Source organism: Epinephelus moara, chromosome 6, assembly GCF_006386435.1.
Source record: "Epinephelus moara isolate mb chromosome 6, YSFRI_EMoa_1.0, whole genome shotgun sequence".
Taxonomy (NCBI): domain Eukaryota; kingdom Metazoa; phylum Chordata; class Actinopteri; order Perciformes; family Serranidae; genus Epinephelus; species Epinephelus moara.
In genome coordinates, this window is record NC_065511.1 from 15,584,031 (window position 1) to 15,608,191 (window position 24,161).

A 24,161-nucleotide genomic window follows, 5' to 3' on the forward strand; every position below is an offset into this window, starting at 1 on the left:
TAGCACATTGGAGAGTAGGATGAGCCCCTACTCCAACAATATATATATATATAGTTAGATCTAAATGCAAAGCAACAGAATGAATGTTACATCCATCCATCCATTTTTGTAACTGCTTATCCTCTTGAGAGTCACAGGGGGCTGGAGCCTATCCCAGCTGACATTGGGCGACAGGCAGGGTACACCCTGAACAGGTTGCCAGACTATGACAGGGTTAACACATAGAGACAGATAACCATTCACACTCACATTCACACCTTACTGTCAATTTGGAGTCACCAATTAACCTGCATGTCTTTGGACTGTGGGAGGAAGCCGGAGTACCCGGAGAAAACCCACGCTGACACAGGGAGAACATGCAAACTCCGCACAGAAGGGCTCCCACACCTGGGATCGAACCAGGAACGCTCTTGCTGTGAGGCGACAGTGCCAACCACCACACCACCATGCCGCCTGAAGGTTATATTCTACACATACAATTTAATACTTATATAATACTTTGTCATTACCAACATTTTGATCAGTACCTGTAATTTAACTACATATTTTTTCTTAGTCACTGTGACTGATCCACTTATATTTATTTTGTAATCGAATTACACGTAACTAGATATTCCCTAACACTGACCGCATCCCAGAGCTTCAAGCAAGAGCCTCAGTTTAAGGTGAGAGGGGTCAGTCAAAGGTAGAAACCCTGATCATGCTTTTTAGATCTTGTTCTGCTGATATAAATTCTGATAAGATGTTAATTTTTGTGGGCATATGTAGGCCACAAAAAGACCACATTCAAATATGTAAAGCGAATAAAGCAAATTAAATATATGTTTGACAGCTGAATAGTCCCACTTAAAACAAATTAGAAAGGATTAAGACACGTCTCTTTTAATTTCCAGTAGGAGCGAAATGTTTTTACGCAATGGATCTTTTGAGAGTAGAGGTTAACCTGCAAAGTAGGTCAACATGGAAAAAAAACAGCAAAACCACAGTGAAAGACAGTGGCGTGGGTGCTCTAGCAGGTAGGAGGGGGCTTTGCAAATGCATGTAGGGACTGTATCATACCCTGTTCATGGACACAGGAAGAACATGCCACCCACAGGCCCTGTAAGTTCTCAGAAAGGCCAAAAGCATTACAATGTAAAGAAATAACATTATATTAAACAATACATTTCTAATGATAATATAATAATAGTAATAATCTTTATTTGTAAAGCGCTTTTTACAAAGTGCTTTAAAAATACATGACAGCTTTTAAAAGAGCTGATGAAAACACTTTGGTAAATAAAAATGGAGGAAGTAAAAGACAGTTTAAGTGAACTTAAAACTCAAGTAAATCAGAAAAGGCTCTCCAATAAAAGTATGTTTTAAGAAGGGATTTAAAAGAGATCACTGACTCCGCCAACCAGATTTCCTTGGGTAGATTGTTCCAGAGCCTCGGGGTCCTGACAGCAAACGCTCTGTCTACTTTAGGTTTCAGCCGGGGCTCTGGAACAGAAAAAAACCCTCTTGCCCGAGGGCCTCAAAAGTCCCTCATTGTGTGTACCTCAAACCTCAAAAGTAATCACTACAATCTTAAAATCAATTCTTAAATATACTGGGAGCCAGTGTAAAAAGGCTGTTAATTGAGTCGATTAATTGATTTTTTTCATCAGACCAAAAAAAAAAAAAGACTTATTAGCTTACTTTATTTAGCTTATTTTCTATTTCCATTGTTAATGCTGTATGCTTCAGACCTTAGAATCTTTGTGGCCACTGTTCTTCATGTGTCTGCTTTTAAGGTAGACGTAGTCTTAAAAATGAATCCTCAGTTTCCCCTTTTTAGAATGACCAGACAGTTACAGGAGCGGCTATGTTTGCTTAAGAAGTCCAAAAGTCTCTATTGGAGTTAGGTAAAGTTCAAATGTGGGTCCTTATTTGCTGTAAGGCAACAGTCATATACCCACAAAATCAGCAACCACCACTAGGCTAAAATGTGACCCAATTCTGAATTAAATTATTGCTAAAGACAAATTATAAGCACTTACTGTACAAAATAATTAGGGCACCTGCTGATTCATAAATCACTTTTATCAACTAAATCTATTAAAAGAAAGGGGAGATAGAATAGTTACCAAATATCATATATTGAATCACATCGCTTCCTGGTGGCAGTTTCCTTCCTTCACACTGACAATCTAAACTCGACAATCTTTCCGTTTCCCCTTGAGAGCTCGATGAACTCTGGGATCGACTACGCGGGTCTTAATTTTGACATATCAATGTACAACAACAACAATGGCAGCTGCCGAGGCGACACAACCTGAGGCGACAAACCCTGCCCCGGCTGATGTTCCCAAAACTAGCAACGGGCCAGCCGAAGGATACGAGAAGAAATGTATTTTCTGCAAGATTATAAACAATGAAATGGGCACGGAGCTCCTTCACTGTGTGAGGATATTGCAGTAATTAAATAATATTGGGCGTCGAGCTAGTTAGCTTTAGCCTGTTGCTTTTGTAAGCTGTAATTAGCTCCGTAATAAAGGATTTATAAATATGTAGCTACATTTAATGTTTAATTTTCTTTTAGACTATGTATGTTAACTGTTTAGTAATTTATATTCAGTAGAATTTGCTCTTATTAAGGTTTGTAGTTTTATGATGATGTGTTGTGTTGTGTTGTGTTGCGTTGCAGGGTGTGCCTCATGTTTTGTGCAGGCAAAAAAAAACATATTTTCCAAACCTTTTCACACATAGGACTCTAAATAAATTCACTTTACGGGTCTCCCTGAAACACATACTCACAGGCTGTTCCAGTTTGTAGTAGAGAAATGATACAGAGCTGAGGAGAGCCTGCAGTTAGGTGACTAAAATGTTGATTTAACTAGGTTGCACTTAGGTAAATACTATAGGCGAAACTCTTCTACCCTCAGGTCCTGGAAGGTGATGTATTAATTTGTATTTGCTGTCTTGCTCATTTTTCTCCGCTGCAGGATGAGGAGATCTCATGTTTCAGAGACATCAAACCCGCAGCTCCTCACCATTACCTGGTCGTCCCAAACAAACATGTAGGGAACTGTAAATCACTCAGCAAAGAGCATGTGCCTCTAGGTAAGGTTTTAACCACACACCTTATTACTGAGGCTTGTGGAAATGGTTACACTTTCAAAAGACTACTGCATATTAACTGCTGCCTACTTCACTTTCACTGACTGCTCATTGCTGGTATTAGGCAACTGAATAAAATACAGTTGCCTTATTTAATATGGCAAAAATTGTGTGTTTGTTCTTGTTGTCACACCCAGTAATGCGGATGGTCGACACAGGGAAGGAGATTCTTCAGAAGAACAACGTAACAGACCTCAGTGATGTCAGGTGAGCTACATTTAGTGGTTCACTGCTAGTCATGTCACGATACCAAAATCTTTGTTTCGGTACCAATACCAATATGAATTTCGATACTTTTCGATACTCTTCGGTACTTTTCCTAAGGAAAAGTCCTTTTGGATACAAACCTTTAGAACAATAAATAGTGGGGGTGTAACGGTACCAAAAAAATCATGGTTCGGTAAGTACCTCAGTACGGACGTCACGGTTTGGTAACTCAAATGTTCCACCAAGTTTGTGTTGTCTCGTGTTGTCTCCCTTTGCGAGGCAGACTTTCTCTTGTCTTTTTTCACATGCGCCAGCTGCAAATGTTGATACAGGTGTTATCATACACACCACTTGTGCAATCTGTGCTCCAATAGGAACAAGAAAGGCGTTTGCGTGCATAAATGAGTAAAATAAATTAACTAAATTAATGAATTGAATCAATTTCAAAGTACCGGTATTTTCCAAATGCAGTATAGTACTGTTTGGAATACTCTAGTACCGTGGTACTATTTTAGTACCGGTATACCGTGCAACACTATTCACAGCTCTTCACACTACTTAGGAGAGGCTCAGGAGTGTAAGTGCTATGATGTGACTGCTACAAAGGGAGCATCCTCAGACTTTTGTCTCTTGATGACATAAACCCCAGGTCAAGGCCCAGTTCGGTTTTTCTGTTAACAAATAGTGACTGATGCACAGTTTTAGGTGAACTGTCCCTTCAATCTGATAATGGACATTATGCGTATTTAGACAGAGGACCAAGCAAACAATCAAGTGAGGCCACGTACTGATAAACATGATGCTATTCAGTACACATCATCACAGTATCTATTGCAGTGTTGTGTGTATTTACCCAGAGAACAGTAGGTCTTAATCTAATGGAAACTGTTAAGCTGTGTAATTGTTACCTACTGATAATTTAGCTTTAATATATCTGTTCCTGTGTTGATGCAGCAATTTAGCAAGTGGCACCCAACCTGAGTAAACGTGTCCTACCTTAAACCAGTGAGCTTGTGTGCACTAAAGCCCTTTCCCTTGCCTGCAGGTTCGGGTTCCACTGGCCCCCATTCTGCTCTGTCACACACCTACACCTTCATGTCCTGGCACCTGCCAGCCAAATGGGCTTCATGTCCCGCCTCTTCTATAGACTCAACTCCTATTGGTTCATCACAGTAAGCCTCCTCTTCATTATTTGTTCTGTGCTACAGTATTAAGCATGCTATTGTATATCATTTGAGGGTTAGTAAAGATAATATTGCTTCTCAAGCTCAAGTTTTTGCACTGTCAGCTGCCTGCATGTAAGCAAAACAGGTCAACTGTCATGTTAGTTACCATATACAAAAACCCTTTTTCCCCTCACAGTGTCAGTGTTGCAGGCCTCATGGTTGTAATGTGCAAGGATTGTTGACCTAGTAATTCAGTATTTAATGAATGATCAGCCTCATTCGTTTTTACTGTTCTTGAATTTTAGAGTCTTTAGTTTAGTTAGTTAACACACAAGTACCATATTTAGTTAAGTAATTCACCAAGTGACATCCACCCTGTGGTGCCACTGAAAACTTTTAAGTTTATGCAAATGGTCAAGCTGAAGTTTTGAATTTTCCTCCTGTCCACGTTTTGCAGGCAGACCAGCTGATTGAGCTTCTCAGCTCTAAAGGAGAGACCAACTGATCACTGGCTTTGGATCCAAGACTTACACTACTTGACTTTGATGTGACTGTGACATCCACCTTCTTGCAGATGTCATCACGGATGACTCACACTTATATTAAGTTGCTGTCTGTTGGGTCAGAGCTGATGGCACAGTGTTAAACTGTTGACCACTTTTCAGTCTGGATGCCAAATGAAGGCTTGAATGGAGCCAAATCTTTTTTTTTGCTATTTGAAACATGCTACACAAATGTTTCTTTTAATGTTTTCACGGAAGAAGTTTATTAAATCTCCATCAATCTGCTGTGACAAAAATGTATTTACCGTATGGACCAAGAAGTATACGCGGTGATTCACCTGCTTTCATCTGTTGATTAGCAAAGGTGGAAGGTATTAACCCATATAATTTACAAGCTGATTTCCTAACGTGCACGTCTGCCTTAGTGCTTTGCAAATCCGATTTTATGCATGTATAACTGAAATCTATTTAAACTCTGTAAGAAAAACGAATCAATGTAACTCATATATTGACATAACATATTGGACAGCTGTGTGTACCATGAGTTCTGCTGCTATGTTGAGTTATCTCTTTACTGATGGACATTTTGTGGCCTAGCTGACGTGGGTCAAAGCACAGAGTAACATCTTTATTAATTATTTTCACAGCTCCTAAAGAGTGGAAGCAGCTAAATTATTCTCTGACCTCTTTGTAATGAGCTCAACAAGCACTGAAATATAGTGGGGTATTTGTACATGCTCATCTTTTATTTGATGCAGTGTCTCAGGATTGTGTTAAAGTATGCATTATGAAATAACTGATAGCTGCATGAAGTGGATATTTATGCTATATGATTCTGCTGTATGCAAAGGAATGTAAAGACAGAAAATCATACTGTGTACTGTACTGAAGTGTATTCACTTTAAGAATTAATTTAATTTAGAATAAATAATACATTGCTGCTTCTCAGTGTGTTCCTAATGCAGTGAGTCCCAGATATCAGTTTACCACTCTCTCTCCCGCTCATTAGTTTAACTACACCAGACAGCACTTACAGTTCACAAAGCACCCTCAGAAACACAAGAACAGACAGGATCCTGTTAGTTTTTTCTTTTTATAATACCATAAGCAGTAATTGCTAATTAATCAATCTACTAGTGCCTTATGCTAAAGAAGGTCGACTAGTATGCTTGGACATTACTTTTAATAGCAGCAGATACTTTGGCATGTATCAGTCAGTGCATAGTTTACAGTGTAGTTCTCTTTCATTTAAGTGTGGTGCAGGTATACATACATGTAGTTTCAAACTGTAACAAGGTTAGCTAAATTACAAAGCACACATGTAATAAATACATGCTCTGAAGCACCCAAGCCAAGTCGGATCAAGTTCATCCTATAGCACCATATTGTCTGTCACAGGCTGCCTCATGTTCTCTTTGGCTTTGGTTCAGACTCATTAACCACTCTGACTTCATTTCAGCTGCTCACTCCACTTAAAAAAACTAGTGAGGGAAATATAGTGAACGGGATTATACGACTAAAATTGACTATTTTTGAAGTACTAAATCACCCACCACAGGAAACACATGAGGTAGCATACAACCAATGTTTCTCTTCATTTATCTCATTAATTTACTCCCCCTGACATTTTATTATTTGACTGATGCACCTTCATTTTAGGTACCTTTTTTGAGTGCTATTGCTTGCTTTGAAAAATAACGTATCAACATGCTGATGAGCTCTGTTACTGCTTACAGTAAGACCCAAATTTGTAACTGTCATTCCATTTCTTTAACGTTTTTACATTACTTTTACTACCTGCATGTATCTACTATGGACAGTGTTTTTAACACAAGGAACAAATGCATTATTATGCCACATGCACACTCCTCTGGGATGTGGTATGAATTATCAGCCACTGAAGTTTTTACTTGTGTGAGCAAGAAAAAGAGCTATTTTTTCTTAATAAGAGTGCCATTATGTGATTAAACCAGTGCAATCCCCCTGCTGTCTGAATACCACGATGAATGCTGCCACGAAGTAACTCTATACTGCATGTAACATGAATCAAGGCATAAACACTAATCCAAGTTTCAGATCACTGCAACAGCATGATAACTACATGGTCATCCTTCCCCTGCCACAGCATCTCCCCCTCAAAGTCAACCAGCCTCTGCTTCCTTGCTCGCAGCAGAATCCCCACCAGCTTGTTAGAGATCGTCACATAATGCTCAAACAGTTTCCCAAATTCCACAGTGACCACTTTCCCATCGCTGCCGCTTCCATCCCCATCTTTGCCTCTAGGCTCTCCAATGTTCCTTATCACCTCACACAGCTCCTCGACCTCTCTGCTGATGTGTGTGTGAGCATCCTTCCCCCGCTGCTCTGTCATAGACCCCTGCAGGGGCCTCCCGTAGTCATCCTGCCCCTTCTGAGGGACCACCACAGTGGGCCTGCTGTCGTGACTGAAGGGGTTGTGCTTCTGGTACTCTCGGCGCTCATCGGACCATTTCTGCCAGTTCTCCTTTAAGCCTTTCACAGAGACAATGCAGGCTGCAGTGTCATCGCTGAACTGAGCAGGGTCTGGGTTGTCATCTTCAGTTTTCATGATGGTTGGGCTCTGGCTGTTTGTCCCCATCACTGGCTCTTAGAGGAGAAGATAACATAGCTTTAATTGATATACAGGAAATGTTGCACTCAGTAGATAACAGGCCTTTGTTGTTTTTATTGCTTTATTATTAAAATAACTGCTTAAATAATCCAAATAATCCCTGGATTTCAATCTAAGTATCATGTTGCACCTAATTATTGTTGTCTTGTTATGTGTATGGCTGTTTGTGTGATTCAGCTGTGGTAGCTGATGACAGTTTGAGCTCACAATCTGAGCAAACAAATCCGCAATTTATAAAAACTAAAGAAAGGTGAAAATATTGTTTTATGAAATCAATATCAGTTCATCATCAAAACCAGAATAAGTGAATACCCTGCTTTGCAAAGTATCCTATGCCTATACATGTCAGAGAGTTAGAGTAAACAATTATCAAACATGATCCAACTTACATGTCACTCACTGACTCGATCCTCACTCCGCCTGCTATAAACTGTCATGGTAGCCAAAGTGCAACAAAATAATGTAGTTAAACTGTAACTATGCAGAACAACACAGTACTGCACCACTGCTGACAGTAGCAGACTGCGGATGCCTCCCTCTCTGTCCCAAGACAAAACCGCTCTGGTGGACATCTGTTTCAGCCAATGGCCTGTTAGAGAAGATCTGAACAGCCAATCAGTGATCAGAGTGGGCGGGGATAACAAGGTGCCTCTGAAGTAAAGCAGATTACAGCCTGGAGAGGTGACACAAGTTTATCCTGGGACGTGAGCACAGAAATGCGAGTTATTGATGACATAAAGTTGCCCAGAGGTGACATGTTAGTGTCTTGGTAAAACATACAAACGGTATACTTACATTTAGACAAGGTCGACAAAATAACAGCAGCTCGTGAAAACTGGTTATACGCCTGTAGATTATTTATTGTTTAGATATGTATAAAAATGCGCTAATAAAAACGAAACACATTGCAAAATTAAATTCCACGCTGTGTTTTATTATTCTAAACCGAAAGAGATGAAAAGGCCTCATTCTTTTCCATTTATGGTAAATTGGTCCCTGAGCGGTACTTTGTGTCACAGCCTGGTTTCGAGTCGGACGTATTTTGAATCGGCAGCAAACATGGCGGCCTCCACCAATCGATCATGCCTTCAGTATCTGTTACATCTTGCCCAAGATAATCTGGACTTCAGATTACCGGTAACCTTCTTAAATTTGTCATAATTTCTGTCTGTCTTTTATTGTGAAAATTAAGGTTTAACTGTTAGTGAAAAGATCAGGATATGGCAGGAAATAGTCCCTCCTCCCTCGGTGTTAGCTTACCTTACTTGCTAATTTAAGCGGTGTGATCAGGTTTAACATTAAGTTTTGTTTTCACCTGACACTATCATGATGTTTTATCACATGATAAAAGTCTATTTAAACGTAATTTCACTACCTGGACCTCCCTCTGTGAACTCCATCAACACATGCTGATAAGATGGTAGTTCACACTTACATGATCTCTTTCTGCTCTCTGATCATGTTCACGTTCCCTATCTTTAAATCTGACCACAGGAACAGAGTGAGCACACCTGGACAATGGGGCATACATTATATATAAACATTATGTTTAGATAGACCGGAAGTGCAGTAGTTTTCACGTGTAAATAAATAAGCAGAACCATGTACAAGTGTTGGGCAAGTTCCTCTCAGAATGTATTGTATTACACATTTCTAGTGACCTTCATTTGAAAGTAAAGAGTTACTTTACAGTGTTATTCTCTGTGTAGAGTAATACGTTACTTATTACTGTACTTTTGTGTTACTTTAAGCAGATTGGCTCCAAAGGAATAATTAGGCATTTTAAATGGATGAGGTCATGCTGTTTCACAGCTGGTAATCAAAACACAGAGGTTCCAGTTTATTACAGTTCATTTCAAATCCAGTGCTGAACTGGTCTGACCCATTCATGCATTCACATAGAGTGGTTATCACTTTGGATTAAAATGGAAAAATTGACCCATACCAGTTAATAAAATTCAGGATATTTTAGCCTCTGCTGTAACAAATATGACACATTTTCCTTTAATTTGTCTCTCTTAAGTCCCCAACTTTATGACAGTGTAGTACTAAATTGCTACAATGTCCGTGTAATCTGCCTGTATGTGTAATGTTTTCCAAAAGATTGCAATGCATATATCAGTATTTGTAATTAATGTGCTCATTCTTGCAGGAGATAACGGCTTTGCTGGCTCTCAGAGGAAAACCTTTCAGTCCTGGTGGAAACTTTAAAGAAAAGGTTTGGAAACCACATGTACATATTTTTATTATTTTCCCTTTTCTCAGCAGCTTCTAGTAAACGGATTGGCTACAATGACTGATGATGAAAAGGTTTCTGTCCTGTAGACTCCATTTCCCCACAGCCACTCTCATCATCTTGCCTCTTCTCTCTAGTCTCCTTTCTGGTGTCTGGATGGTTTATCTGAGGAGGATGTGCGCGGCATCATGGCCAGATCTGTTTGTGCAAAGTAAGTGTTTTAGATGTGTGGGAAGGTAAGTGGCAGCACTGCACCTGTAGTGTTGGAATGACCTTAACGTGCTGCACATGTTGCTGTCCATCTTTCTCTGTGCCTTGTTACCTTCCCTGTGCTATAGTGGCTGTAATGAAGCTGCAGTTCATGTTCCATTATCCTTGCAGGTCTGCTTTTGAGCTGTGGGGGCATGGACAAACACACAGTGAGCTCAGAACATCCCTCTTAAACTACCCATCAGAGAACATGGTTTGTAATTTTACAGCTAATTGCAGTGGACAGACCACTCTCTGCAATTTTAGGAAAACTCTCATATAACAACATTCAGAGTCTAAGCTAATGTGTTTAATTTCTGTTTATGCTCTTCCTCCGCAGTTACCATTCATGCACAAAGACTCAACTTACAGAATCAATGTCTACACTTTCAACAAGACTCTGGAGTTTGCAGACAGGATCAAAAGGATTGATGTGAGTATTTAGATGTGTGTGGAAAAAACTGAATTATCGCATGTTAAAACATCATGTCTGTGGTGTGTATGCATCTTTAAATGCCTGAATGTATGTGCAGAATGTCATGTTTCATTCTCCCACCAGGCTATGGAGTATCTTTCGTTTGAAGGAACAGTGAGTCTGAAGAGCCCTCAGCACATCTTCTGTCTGTTGGAAGATTACGGCACAGACCCCAACGACATCCCTGAGCATCCAAACTACATGTATTTTGGCCGATGGGTGAGATACATCAGGCTGTTTGTTTGAATTTGACAGTAAGGTGTGATCTGAAACTGAACACTTCTCATCTTGTTACACTCCTGCACCAGATAGCGGATGGACAGCGTGAACTGATTCGCTCCCACAGCGTGAAGAACAGACACTTCATAGGTAACACTAGTATGGATGCTGGGCTGTCATTCATTATGGCCAACCACGCTAAGGTCAAAGAGAATGACCTCGTCTTTGACCCGTTTGTTGGCACAGGTGAGATAATTCTATCACAGACTCCCCCTCAGTATATCTATTACATACCTGTGGAAATCTGTGTCAATAACTGTCTTAAGTTCCTTGTCTCTTGATCTGTTTTAGGGAGCCTGTTGGTAGCATGCTCTCACTTTAAAGCCTACGTCTGTGGAACAGATATTGATTACAACACTATTCATGGCAGAGGTAGGTTTTGTCTACTCAGAGCTTACATGGTACATCATAGTCTCTGAAGCCCAGTTCAGACCAAAATTTGCGATGAGACGAAACCGTTATAGAATGTTGCCGAAAAAAGTTGCAGCGGTGTGAACTGGGTGGTCTCGGCTCGACTCAAGTGGTGTCCCCTGTTTCTACAGCCAATTGGCTTGTAGTGAAGTCCGCTTGTTAAGTCAAAATGACTGCAGACGGCATGTTCGCTTGCTGCGGCAGGTGTTCCATCCCCGCCAAGCCCTCTGTTTCTGTCCTCACAATGTGCTGGTGTCGGACAGTGGGTCACTGCTGCTGCTGCTGCCTGCAGAGAACTGTGACAAATGTCAATTAGGGACAGAGCGACGTAAAAGTTGCATGAATTCCGATAAAGACAGACAGAGGTCGCGTAGCAAAAAATCCGACCTGTTAGTAATTCATGATCACGTATGACGTCAGAATTGAAAGTTCAGATTCTGTGTGATTTTTGTTGTTATGAAAAAAAAACTTTTGAGTCACATAAGAGCAAAAAAAATAATAATGTGAGACACTTTTTCTGCAGTCTGAAGGTAGCCTAATAATTAACTTGTATTTTCATTCAAGCTTGCAAATATTGCTTCAGATCATTTATGTGTTCAGAACCAACAGTGAAAGGACCCTCCTGTCACTGCTCTGAATTTCAGATGCTATCTACATCTCCTAAAAGTGCCTTTGTCTTTCAGGTCGGTCGAGCCGTAAAAACCAGAAATGGCGAGGACCCGATGAGAACATCAGAGCCAACCTGCGGCAGTACGGAGCAGAGAAGATGTATGTAGATGTAATGGTGTCGGACGCATCCAAGCCTGTGTGGAGGGAGGCTGCTCTGTTTGATGCCATCATTACTGATCGTAAGTTCATTCTGAACAGACCACTGTCAACACCTGATGAGTATGACAGCTTTTTAAAAGTCTTCCCTGCAGCAGTATTGCAGCAAGCATGTGCTACAGCTACATCTTTGAAGTCCTCTTGTAATGCAACTTTGTTTTTCTTGATTGTGATTCCCATGTGATCCTCCTGATGTCAGCTCCATACGGTATCCGTGAGTCCACAAGGAGAACAGGCTCCCACAAAGACATTACCAAACCCCCTGACGGCATGTGAGTTCACCTGATACTCTGTGACTTAATGACAAAATGGAACTAAATTTATTCTGAGGCATGAAATATTGGTTACTAACTATAATTAATGGCTGTCCACACAGAACAATAACTATAACAAAAACTAAAAAGTCGTTCTAACTCAAGTAGACGGCACAGTCCACACTAAAACTATAATGACAAGTACAGTGAACGATAAAGTTGGGATCACTTGCAGAGCAATCTGATGATTGATTGAAACACTGACAGCCAATCAAAATGTTACCGCTTAAGAAAACATTTAAAATGTTTTGTTAAATGTTGTGTTTTGTTTCTCTGGTCTAAATCCGTTTGTGTTTATCTGATTCTTCTGCCCAGCTTTGTAGAGTCTCACGTCCCTGTCTCACAGGCGTACCACCTGAGTGACATCTTCACAGATCTGTTAAACTTCTCTGCCCACCACCTGGTCCTGGGCGGGAGGCTCGTCTATTGGCTGCCTGTCTACAGGCCAGAGTGAGTATACAGACTTTTTTAAAATGGTGTCATTGGCTGATAATATAAAGATCTTCTAGAATGATGAGCCTGCTGCTAGAGTCACCATTTCAAGGAACGTAATACTCTACAGGAATATCCAGTACTTAAGCAGTTAAACTGGGTCTGTGACCTGATTTATTGTTGTTGTTGAAAAACAGGCTTTGGTGCATTGAGATTTACATTTTGTTACTAGATTTGATAGGTGCTTTGCCTCATAGGCTTAGATTGGGAACACCTCTTGCTGGTGCTTTTCTCCAAATAATAATTTGTACCAGTAGGGGGCAGGCACAAACCATAAACCAAAACTGTATGATACAGGCTTCTTGTGAGCATAACCTATAACATTTCAATTTATGGTTGGCCGAAATAATTCCCCAAATAGCTGAACAACATGAAGCAAAAAAGGATTATAATGTAAATCTGCTTAAATTTTATAAAATGTAATTGTGGCATATAATTAAATTGGCTTTGTAAATAAATTGTGGGGAGTGTAAATGTAACACAGACAGTAGTGAAAGTCTGTTTATTAATCAGTCTACTAATGACAAATTAGTTAATGAGCTGCTAAATGCTTTTAAAACCCCGGGTGTGTTTGTAGCTCTTTGAGTTCAGTCGACTGGCACACAAAGGACTTTTCCACCACAGTTTTCCACTTGGGGTTTCTACCTTCCAGCATTTCCCCGTACCACTATTCAATTCCCGCTCCTATAAAACATCGTCCTGTGTCTGTAACCACCTGTGTGAATGACGGTGTTTATACAGAGTGGTATACAGGTGTGTTGAGGTTTTCCCGCCCAAACAGCTGGATCACAGTAAACCACAACTGACAGCTCCTTTATACGTTGGCTGTAGGAGGCGGCTCTTCTGAAACAAAGTTGCGCATTGTTTAATGTTCTGTGCATGAGCAGAAAGTGAAGTGCTGACTCCAAGTGCAGGTGTTTGACTGTACATTTATGAACCACAACAGACGGCAGCAGCAACGGACGTTTGGGGAAGAAAACCCCCCGCAGGGCTGGAACTCCTTCTGGTCACTGATTATAAGACTGGGAAGGAGATGAGATAATCCTGCATCCGTTTTTAGTGTGTGTGGAAAAACAAGCACATGTGCAAACACCTTGCAAACATTTGGACTCTCCTCATGCCCCTTTGCATTAGTCTGCGTGTACGCATTCATACATATGCATGAATGTGTGTGGTCTTACATATGAGCCCATGCATACATGTGTGTCATCATGTTCACACATTTGTCTTTGCTACTCATCTACCAGTGCTTGACTCTGTGCCTGTCAGAACGCCGTGCCAAAATAAACGTCCGAGGTCAGGCAAGTCAGATATGCGATCTATCTGTCTCTACAGTCTGACCTGTGTGTATGTGTGTGTGTTTGTGTACAATCTCGTGTGTTTTTGTATATGTGTGTCTGTGTGTGTAAGCCCAGACGTAGCCTGTCTCCTGGGCCTAATCTGGGGCTCTACAGGGGAGATATCGGGTTTCTGTCACCCCCACATATGTGTGTATCCGCGTCCAAGGCTGTGATAGAAACAGTGGGGATTGTGTGTGTCTGTCTGCTTCATGAGAATGGGGAGACTGCGTGTGTGTGTGTGTGTGTGTGATGACAGTTGACACAAAGTCCTGTCAGCAAAAGACAGCGTCTAGACCAGGTCAGACCCCTTAAACTCTCCTTCCCTTTCTCCCCTTGAAAAATAAATGAGGGAGGAAAAAGTATCAAGACAGATGATGGAATATCAGTCATCGCACCCATAAAGTGACCTAATTACAACATAAACAAGTGAAGAGAAGAAATAAAGTGGCTATATTGTCAGGAGTAAGGTGATACTAGTGTCACTGATAGAGTACGAGTGAGCCATGTTTTCATTTTAAGGTCATTTTTTTTACTTAAGTGTAAATTTCTGCACATTTTGGCAAATCTCTCCTTTAGTCAGACTGACACTTCTAAACACTTCAGCGTCATTTTTTGCATGCTGTGAAACTGAGAGCATAAATTGGCTGGATTTTAAATATTATGGGACAAATAATATGATTAAAAATGTATTTGATGCATTTTAAATTGCATGTTTTCTGTAAAAACTGTTTTCTGTATAGTGATATAACTCTGTGTCCTGTGACAATTTCCCCACCTCCACCACTGTTGTAATTTTCACATTTTTACAGTGTCATTTTCAAGGTAAAAGTTTTTTAATTTGCTCGACAAAAGGCATCCTTGAGACAAAAAAAAGAAAAAAACAACAGATTCTTTAACGATGTACTACGCGGGATTTTCCTAAAAAACAATGTACCGATTCATACAGAAATAACCTCTCTCATCCTCTCAATCATCACTTATGAGCCATTCTCAGTGTGTGGTGGTGTATTTTTCTGCCGAGTCTGCCTGTATTTTCTTATTATCTGTGTACAGGGCATTTATGGGTGTGTACCCGCACAGCGCTCAGGTGAGGTCAGGGCTTTATAAAAAGGTAGTGACCAGGTGCTAAACTGTAAGCAGCAGGTATCCAAGAGACACAGTGCCAAAAAAACACATACATAGCGTGGCGAAAGGCCAAATGAGAGTGAATCTGGAGTTGGCTTTTACGTTCACTTTGCTGAGTGTGTTTACAAAAAGGACCCCACAATGCTGCATAGTATACCTCTAAAGCAGTTGTTCCCAACTGGTGGGTTACAGTCCAAGAGTGGGTCTTGGGTCCGTTCTGAATGGACTGCAAGTGACTTTCGGTGAATTTCTGGCACAAACTTTTATCTTGAAGTGCCGTGTCTTGTTGTAAAGTGAGTGAATAACGGACAGCTCCTTAACAGAGACGGCAAAAAAGCTTGACAACATGGCCAAATGCAAGTATGAAGCTGAATATAATAAACTTGGACCTTGGACTAATGACTAAGGAGAAATCTGGACCCCAGGGCCGGACCAGTTGGGAACCACTGCTCTAAAGTATGGCAACCTTTTAACACATACTTGGTTAAACAGTTGTATGTATTTATTTATGTCAAATCAGTTCAAACATGGGGCGTTGGTGGCTTAGTGGTAGAGCAGGCGCCCCATGTACAAGGCCATATTATTGATACTGTATACTGAAAACTGAATTATAAATTGTTATAAAATAGATAAAAACAGTTGAAGCCTGTAAACAGTAGCATTTTATTTGTACAAAAAAGAAGCTGTGAACATAAAAGACAACCCCTGCTCCTGTTTAGATGTTAACACTACCTCAGCAGGTTGGCTGCTTTGCTAATGACTCCTGATTGGCAGGAGAGAATTATCACCTGACTGCATCACCGTTAGTCACCCTGGTGACCAAACATCCCATTGCCGCAGAGGCTCGCATGTGGCCATGGCAACGAGGCAGACAAACAGTGTCGTGCAAATCTTGCTTTGAGTTGGGACCGTTGCTACCGTGATGGTGGTTAGGAGAAAGTGCTACTGACACAAATATGCAAACACATACATCATCCGCTGTTAATAGGCCCTAACCTGGCCTGGCTGCTGATGACAGAGCCAGCAGTCGACCTGTCAGGTCACAGTCACTTTTTCCTCTTTCATCTTTACACAAAATGTGCTACCTTAGCTTAACTCGCCATGGTTACACCACGCTGGTTGAATGTTTAGTGATTTGATTGCTAGAGAGAAAAAGAAATAGGCATGGAAGGAGAAAGGAAAGACATTAGAGTGGGTGGCAAAGAGAGTTGGCAAAAGTTGGGTAGTAATTTTGACAGGATTAGCCTCTGTCTGTATCCCAGCAGTCTTTTATGTCCTCCAGACAGAATAGGAAGTGAATTGTTTTCACAAGGGCCTCAAGCATTCCTCTCGTTTAGTTCTTTAGGTGAAATTGAAATGTGTCTACCTCAGTTTTTTTCTGTCTCTGTGCTCCTTACTTTTCGGGGGTAACTGTGAGCATGTATGTGTGTCCCCTTTTCAGGTACTGTGAGGAGATGATACCTCTTCACCCATGTCTCCGGCTCGTCAGTAACTGTGAGCAGATGCTCTCCAGCCACACCTCACGACGCCTGATCACCATGGAGAAGATCAAGAAGCCTGAGGTGTGTGTGTATGCTTTTGAATGTTTTTCTACGAGAACCGAAAGAGTTAGTCGATAATTGGCAAGTCAGTCAACAGAAAAGTAATTGCTAATTATGTTTTGAAAAACTATATTTAATTTTCATTACATAAAGTAACATCTACAAATAAACTTACACTAACATATGACCCACACACAAAAACAAAACAAAGTTTAAAAAAAAAGGTAAAATAAAGGAAAAATGGCTAAGAATAGCAAAACTCAGTGTCACACAGTAGAGACTGCAGCGAATAGATGGGAGAATTAAATGAAATGAGATGCTACATCTCAAGGGGCTATCCTTTAGATAAATTCAAACAAATTAAGGTGTCTAAAAATTAGGCCCCGAGTACTCTCAAATTCATCCTGCCAGTGCCAACTCACTGTTTTGTTTCGAAGCCTCTGAAATGTAATCCCTGAGACTAGTTTCCCTAAACCATCTGGAGAAACAAGGAGCACTGATAGTCTTCCATTCAAAATGTTTGGCATTTGTGCTTGAAAAATAAAACATTAAATCCAATGCCCACTATTGTGACAGTAGACTAATTGTTTTACTTTTCAAGCCCAAATGCCAAACATTCTCTGTCTCTGGTTTCTCCCATGTACCAATTTGTTGCTTTTCTTGTCATATGTTAGTAAACTGAGTATCTTAGATCAGACTTGGTTTTGGTCTATTGTGTGGATACCATTTATAAGGACTATTTTCTGACATATATTAGACAAAATGAGTAATCTAGAAATTTATTTGGAGAATAATCAATAACAAAAGGAATTGTTAGTTGCCACTCGTATATATATATATATATATATATATATATATATATATACCCCAATATCATCCCAGAGATATTTTGCATAATTATATAAGGGGAAAATACCAGCATGTACACATTTTATATCCCACAGATATATATATGTAAATAATATTACAAGATTATCTAGTTAAGTGGCCATCATACATACGTCTAAGAAACACACCTTGATATGTTACAGTAGCTGCTCACCATTTACAACACACTACATTCTCTGCTCCTGGACACCATTACTCTGCTATACCTTTATATCGCAATTCGTTTTTGCTGCTTCATTAATGCTCTGAATGTCATATTCAGCTCCTTTAACTGATACATTTATTTTCTTTTGTAATTTTGTGTTTCGGCAATGAACAGTGCGCAGTTGTGTATTACATTTCTGTTTCCATAATTGTATATATTCCTACAGGCCACTGCTCTGTACACACAGCATCACAGATGTATACTAGCATATTGTTTGGTTAATGTGCAGGAAAATCAAGTTATTTCACAGAATTTAAAACATACATTTTTCTTCTGATGTGTGTATGCCTGCAAAGTTGGCCGTATAATCTCATTTTAATTATTCTTTGATTGGAAGCACAACTTCTCCTTTATATTATTTTAAGTTATGTTATGAAGTTGCATGGTTATAACATGTCTGCACAGTACAGAATTTGTTTACAGTTTTTATATGTTTGAGCATGAACAGCAACACATATATGACTTAGTTTATGTAAAATGAGAGCATGTGTGTGGCTCCCTGCCCTTTCATGTTTTTTTATTTGTAGTTCATAGAATTGTTTGTATATGTAACCACATAAGTATGTGTCATGTACATGTATGTAGCATATGTGTATGTTTTTTACATGTCATCCTAATGGAAGTGATGGTGTCTCTTTGTCTGTCTGGGGTAAATCCTCGCCATCTGGCTGTGATTGGCTCATTTCTTTTATACTGGAACTCTAAATGGTTTAATCACACATCGTATGGAAAACAATCCATCTTTGGATCTGACATCCATTCCACTTCAAAACCCCAAATTGCTCCCATAAAGGGCCCTGTATGACACGCACACACAAACACACAGCTGTTTGATCTTATCTGACTGGTATCTATCTCAGGTCGTTGAGTTTTTCCTTTCCAAATAGGCCTCAATCTGCACCTATCTGCACTCGTTCACCAGGGTTCACAGCTCTGCGTGTGTGTGAACACCTCAAATGTGTTTGTACGCCTATGATACATGTGCACGTGTCCACACTGTTTCTGCGTTTTGACAATAATGGGGCCAGCCTAATTGCTGTAAATGTTTCCTGTTAAACCAGTGCAGAAAAAATATCTCTGAAATCTCACATTTTCTTATTTATGGGGTGTAACTAAATGTGTTTGTTGGCCATAAATTACTCGTTTGCCCAATTTAACACTAAAAGTGTATAACCCTCCACCTGTATGGTTGGCAAAGACAGAGTGCTTATTTCCACCATTGTTTGTAGTTATGTCCCTCTATCCTTATTCATTTTTGGGGGTCACGGTTATGTTGTCAGTCTTGTTACCCGGAGTTTTTCCTCCCAGTGGTCATGGAAACTGTTTCCAGGTTGCTTGGCAGCATCAGCAAGCAAAAGAAAGGTGTTGCTGACAAATTACAGGCCCAGCGCTGGAGTCATCACTTCCAACTCATCTCACCTCATTATTCCTCTTCCCAGCATCTCTCTTCCTCCCTTCATCCCTTCATCCCTCCGTCAACCAGCGGCTAACTTACAGCCAAGACAAACTGTTTAACTGAAGCGATTCATAACAGTTCATATACATTGTTAATATACATGAGCTCAGTCCTGTTCCTGCATGCAAACATGGAAAGAAGTATGCCAACCTTGTGTTGCCAATATTATACTGACATGTAGTGGGAGTTGCTCCATTGACTGGATCAGGGAAGAGCTGTGTCAGCTTTTACATTCAAATTACCTTTGTATTAATATAGTGTGATCACAATAGTCTCAACATGCTCCTTTTGGGGAGAAAAATAACCAGTAGCTGCTGTATTTTTATTTTGTTAATTTTTTTTGTAACATTCTTAACCAACTGTAAATTTGAATATCAAGATGTATCAGGAAGCTGGATAAAAGCTTGTTTTTACTACTAAAAACAGTGGAGGATGAAAAATAAACACATGTATTCCACTGTGTACAATGTGGCTAAATGTTGTCACTATGTTTTTTCTAATAGGGGAAAACAGGCAGCACTTCCAGGCATTTCAGTACGATGACCTCTACATTTGTCTCTTTACAGGAATTAGACAGCCTGGCTCATTTATCAGACCCACGCTTCAGCCCCTACCAGGGACACAACGCCTTCAGAGAGAAGTATTTCAGTGGACTAAACAAACGATGTGGCAAGGAGGACAACAAATCTGATGTCAATGGAGAGTGAACAAATCAGCTGTCTTAAAATGAAGTGTTAGTGACTGGACACAAGAATCAGAATGTAGTTGTTTGTGAACTCAAAGAGGGGAACAAACTGAGCACTAATTGTTATTTTTTTTAATTTTTAAAATCTTTCTCACTATTTTAACTATGATTATTTTTATGCCTGTACTTATTGCTTTGCAAATAAATGGATGAAATACAAGTTTCCTTTGCTGAGTGCTCACTATTAAAGCTACAAGACACTTAATACACATAGACAGTTGACTGCCTTGAGTAGTTTTTAAAAAAAAATATTTTGTCATATATATAATGTTATGTTGTCAGATGTTTATGTTAAATGTGGCCAAAGTTTCAAATGAGGAATGTAAAAGTAATTCCTGTGAGCAAAACCCTCAGTACGATGTTTCCAACATTTTTTTCTACTTTCGAGACAAGCTGTGTCAGCTCATGACACTACTTCAAGTGTTTTAATATTACCTGGCCAAGACTGCTAAATGTAACTCTAAGGCTTCGGTATTATCAAAGTATTACTCTATACTGGGGTTTTTAGAAATCCCAAATGTATGATTTTCAATTCTGCCAAATATACATAAGCTCCTCTTTTTATTAAACTGACACAGAGATGCTGTATTAAAGCTATGTAGTACACAGCATGCACCATCAGAGGTCAGTCTCCACTGATGGAATGGGAAGCTGAGATTAGAAAGATGGTGAATGTGACTGATGGAGATGACGTTACAGGACTAGTATAAAAGAAAGATACCTCTGCCCCTGTTTGGAAGTATTACCACATATTAAGTTTTCTTGAGATGACTTTTTTCAACTACAAAAGCAGGTTATTAGACACAAGATTTATTCAAAATCTCCGTTCAGTCGGGATCCACTGTGACAGCAAGTGTCATCAGGTTCTCCAGCAAGAAGAACACTTATTTCCTATCTATTCATTATTCTATGGGCCATAGGTATTTAAACCCAGATATTAAGAACACAGCATTGTAGGCTAGACAATCAAATACATGCTACAAAGGCTTCTATCACCAGCAGCTTAGCTTTTATGTTTTATTTAATTTTATTTATTTATTTATTTTACACAAATGACTATACACCGTATACCCTGGTGTAGTGTCAGGAAGGTTATTAGGGTATAAAAAAATAGACACCGCTCAAGCTGAGTAGCAACATGCTATCATCAGGGAAACCTGTAATTTTGGTTGCCGATGTTGTTAACTTCTCCTTGATCTTGGATTATATTCCTGCTGGAACATGTCTGGCTGTGATGATTTAGGGTAAGGAGCTTTTTATTGGTGATTTTTCACGGTAGAAATGCTGATATTCTTAGTTACCGTCAGTCCCCTGGCTGAAGTGACTGGTGCAGAGACCAGAGATGCCAAGAGCATACAGAAGACCTGAAAGACCCAGAAATGACCATGCAGGGAAGACTGGGCTTTTTTGGGAGGGAGCTTGAGGAGACACAGGCTAAAACAAAGCATTCTGGACAAAGGGTGAATACAGGTGATCAAGCACAGACAGTATGAGGAGTGTGTTTTTTGAACATCAAAGCATGTTATAGTATAGAACTCCAAATACAAGTACAACCTGAAAATGAGCATCATAGATCCCCTTTAAATGGCAAAAGGATGTAAACCCAAAAACCACTTTGGAAGTTTTGTAGTACACTTCCATGGGAGGAAAAAGCATTGGAAAAAAGAACTGGTTAAAATCAAATAAGCAGAGGCTGAGAAGACATCCTGGCTAACTTGACAGCATCTTTTATTCCTCTTTGCCTGGTAATCACCTGTCTTTGGAACAGACTTTTATACGCTTCACAGCAGCAGTACTCCTCATGTTTTCATTTAAGCTTTTAAAACCTTTTCCTACTTACTGAATTATAACCACCATTTATTATTAGTGCCTTTAATGTGCTTCAGTAACTACAGCCTTGATTGTGCCAGACTGACCTGGACTGACTTCTACATGACTGTTTGCATTTTCAAATTCTGTTGTTATTTTTACCTTTTCACTCAGTAGCAGAGCCTGAATACTCGTAAAAACAGAACGTCTAACTGCATTTAGAGCCACGGTTCTGCTTTATTCAGACAAAGGCGGCATGTTTAGGCGAGAGAGGCCTCCCTATGCAGGCAAGGGCCCAAATGACAGGGCGTCCCCACCTCGCCGCACACCACTACAGTTAGTCAGCAGCTTTTGTTGTTTTCCAACCACAGTTTACATGCAGCCAGGCTCATTATTCATCTCCTGAGAGCGACGCAGCAGGCCTTTATGTACATTACCCCTTCGCTGTGTTTATCAGTTGGGCCTCTGCCTTTCCACCACACTTCCCCGTTCACCCTGCTTCACAGGGAGAGAGTTCCAGGCACCATCACATGATACCCAGCTCGCCATCGTTTGCGGTGTGTGTTGTTTACAGTTCCCACAGTGCCCTTTTGTTGTCTATCATCATCAAGCAAAATCAAATGATTCCACAAGACAGTTAGAGCCGTAGCCTTTCTTTACTCATCACGTCTGTCCTCTCTCTCGTGGCATTTCTTTGCTTGTCACTTGCAAATGAGTACCGTGTTTGCCACAACAGACGACCCCTCTGTGTTGAAGATGGTAGTTTTAACGCAGTCCCTCTATTACTGTGTGTGTGTTTGCTCTGCCACAATACAGTGATAAACCATGTTCTCAAGAGCCCTCAGTCTCCAGTGATGCAGACTATAATTAGGAAGGGGCGGGGGGTTCCTCTCTGCAACGCATAATGCCGTCCAGACGTGGAAATTCTGTTAATGTGTACGCGTGTGTTTTGTTTTATGTTGGATGCTCACTGCAGCAGAGCAGTTTCTGGTGTAATTTAGTGACAATAAAGTTATTTTGCCAAACTATTGGTTTGGTTGATCTTAACGTCATTCTCTGTTCTTTACTTGCTTTTCCCCAAAATCCCTCTTTCTTTAGTACTCTGTGTAAAATGTATGTATAGCCACAGAGGCTCTCTTCCTCCATTCTTCATTTTTCCCAAATCTTTTATCACTCTCCACCTTACCTCAACTAGTCCTCCCAGCCTCCTCTTCACCTCCTCACCCACCTCACCTCTGCCCTCTCCTCCTCTCTCCTCTGTCAACTACAGACCTCTCCTTTTCTCAAAGGGGAATTCCCTGTAGGAGGAGAGGGCCACCGTTTTGGAACAATGGCTCCTGATTAAACTCCCCTCTGCCTGAAAGTGACCTTCAGACAGCTGAATCAGCGGAGAACCCCAGGACACACACACACACATACACACACACACACACACACACACACACACACACACACACACACACACACACACACAGCCAAGATTTGACTTAAACTTTATTTTAATCTTGAACTAAAACTAACTTCTAGCTTTCAAATAAACTTCTTAAAGAAGAGAACCAGTCAAAACGCCTACACTTTGCAAAAATGTCCTTATCCCAGAGATCTAATTTCTTTTTGACTGAAAGACAAGAACATCCAAACACACCACTACTGATGTATTTTACCGGTCAGAGGAGAAATGGGCAAGAAACAGACACAAAACCACACCACAACTGGTATCAATAAAGAAATAGTACAGCAATTTGGGAAATAAGATTATTTGCTGTCTTGCAGAGATTTAGATGAGATGATCAATACCACTCTTGTGTCTACGTAAAGGTTCTGTTTACGAAACTTATGATTTAGAACATTACTATAGCGGCAAATCAATATTAACTGGGTGAAACTGTGTTAGAATAATGGCTTCGACCCAGGTGCATGTAAATGCATGTCAGACCCAGTGTGTGTATCCCACCGGCTAGTTAATTGCTGCCGCTCATACAACTGTTATCACTGGTATGGGGATGACGTCATCGTGGAATCATAGTGCCCACCCTCCGGTTCACCTAGTTAACACCGTTAGCGCTGTCAAAAGTGTTGCCATTGTCAGCAATGATTGTGCTGT

The 24,161-nt window shown here is 40.3% G+C and overlaps 3 protein-coding genes across 3 annotated transcripts; 2 read left to right on the forward strand and 1 right to left on the reverse strand.

Annotated features, from left to right (window-relative positions):
- Positions 1–2,227: 2,227 nt before the first annotated feature.
- Positions 2,228–5,965, forward strand: hint3 (histidine triad nucleotide binding protein 3). The gene is made up of 5 exons (XM_050047636.1): positions 2,228–2,424; positions 2,967–3,084; positions 3,279–3,348; positions 4,394–4,520; positions 4,972–5,965. The coding sequence occupies exons 1-5, from the start codon at positions 2,272–2,274 to the stop codon at positions 5,017–5,019; spliced, it is 516 nt and encodes a 171-aa protein (XP_049903593.1). The 5' UTR covers positions 2,228–2,271; the 3' UTR covers positions 5,020–5,965.
- A 126-nt stretch (positions 5,966–6,091) lies between these two features.
- On the reverse strand, positions 6,092–8,208 carry si:dkey-29b11.3 (actin-binding Rho-activating protein-like). The gene is made up of 2 exons (XM_050047635.1): positions 8,057–8,208; positions 6,092–7,642 (listed from the first exon to the last, which is right to left on the reverse strand). The coding sequence occupies exon 2, from the start codon at positions 7,632–7,634 to the stop codon at positions 7,095–7,097; it is 540 nt and encodes a 179-aa protein (XP_049903592.1). The 5' UTR covers positions 7,635–7,642; positions 8,057–8,208; the 3' UTR covers positions 6,092–7,094.
- A 260-nt stretch (positions 8,209–8,468) lies between these two features.
- On the forward strand, positions 8,469–20,402 carry trmt11 (tRNA methyltransferase 11 homolog). Its single transcript, XM_050046489.1, has 13 exons — positions 8,469–8,804; positions 9,820–9,885; positions 10,041–10,114; positions 10,285–10,366; positions 10,493–10,585; positions 10,712–10,846; positions 10,936–11,092; positions 11,198–11,278; positions 12,001–12,165; positions 12,342–12,414; positions 12,772–12,906; positions 16,855–16,975; positions 20,070–20,402. Exons 1-13 carry the CDS (start codon positions 8,622–8,624, stop codon positions 20,208–20,210), a joined length of 1,506 nt encoding a protein of 501 aa, XP_049902446.1. The 5' UTR covers positions 8,469–8,621; the 3' UTR covers positions 20,211–20,402.
- Positions 20,403–24,161: the final 3,759 nt, after the last annotated feature.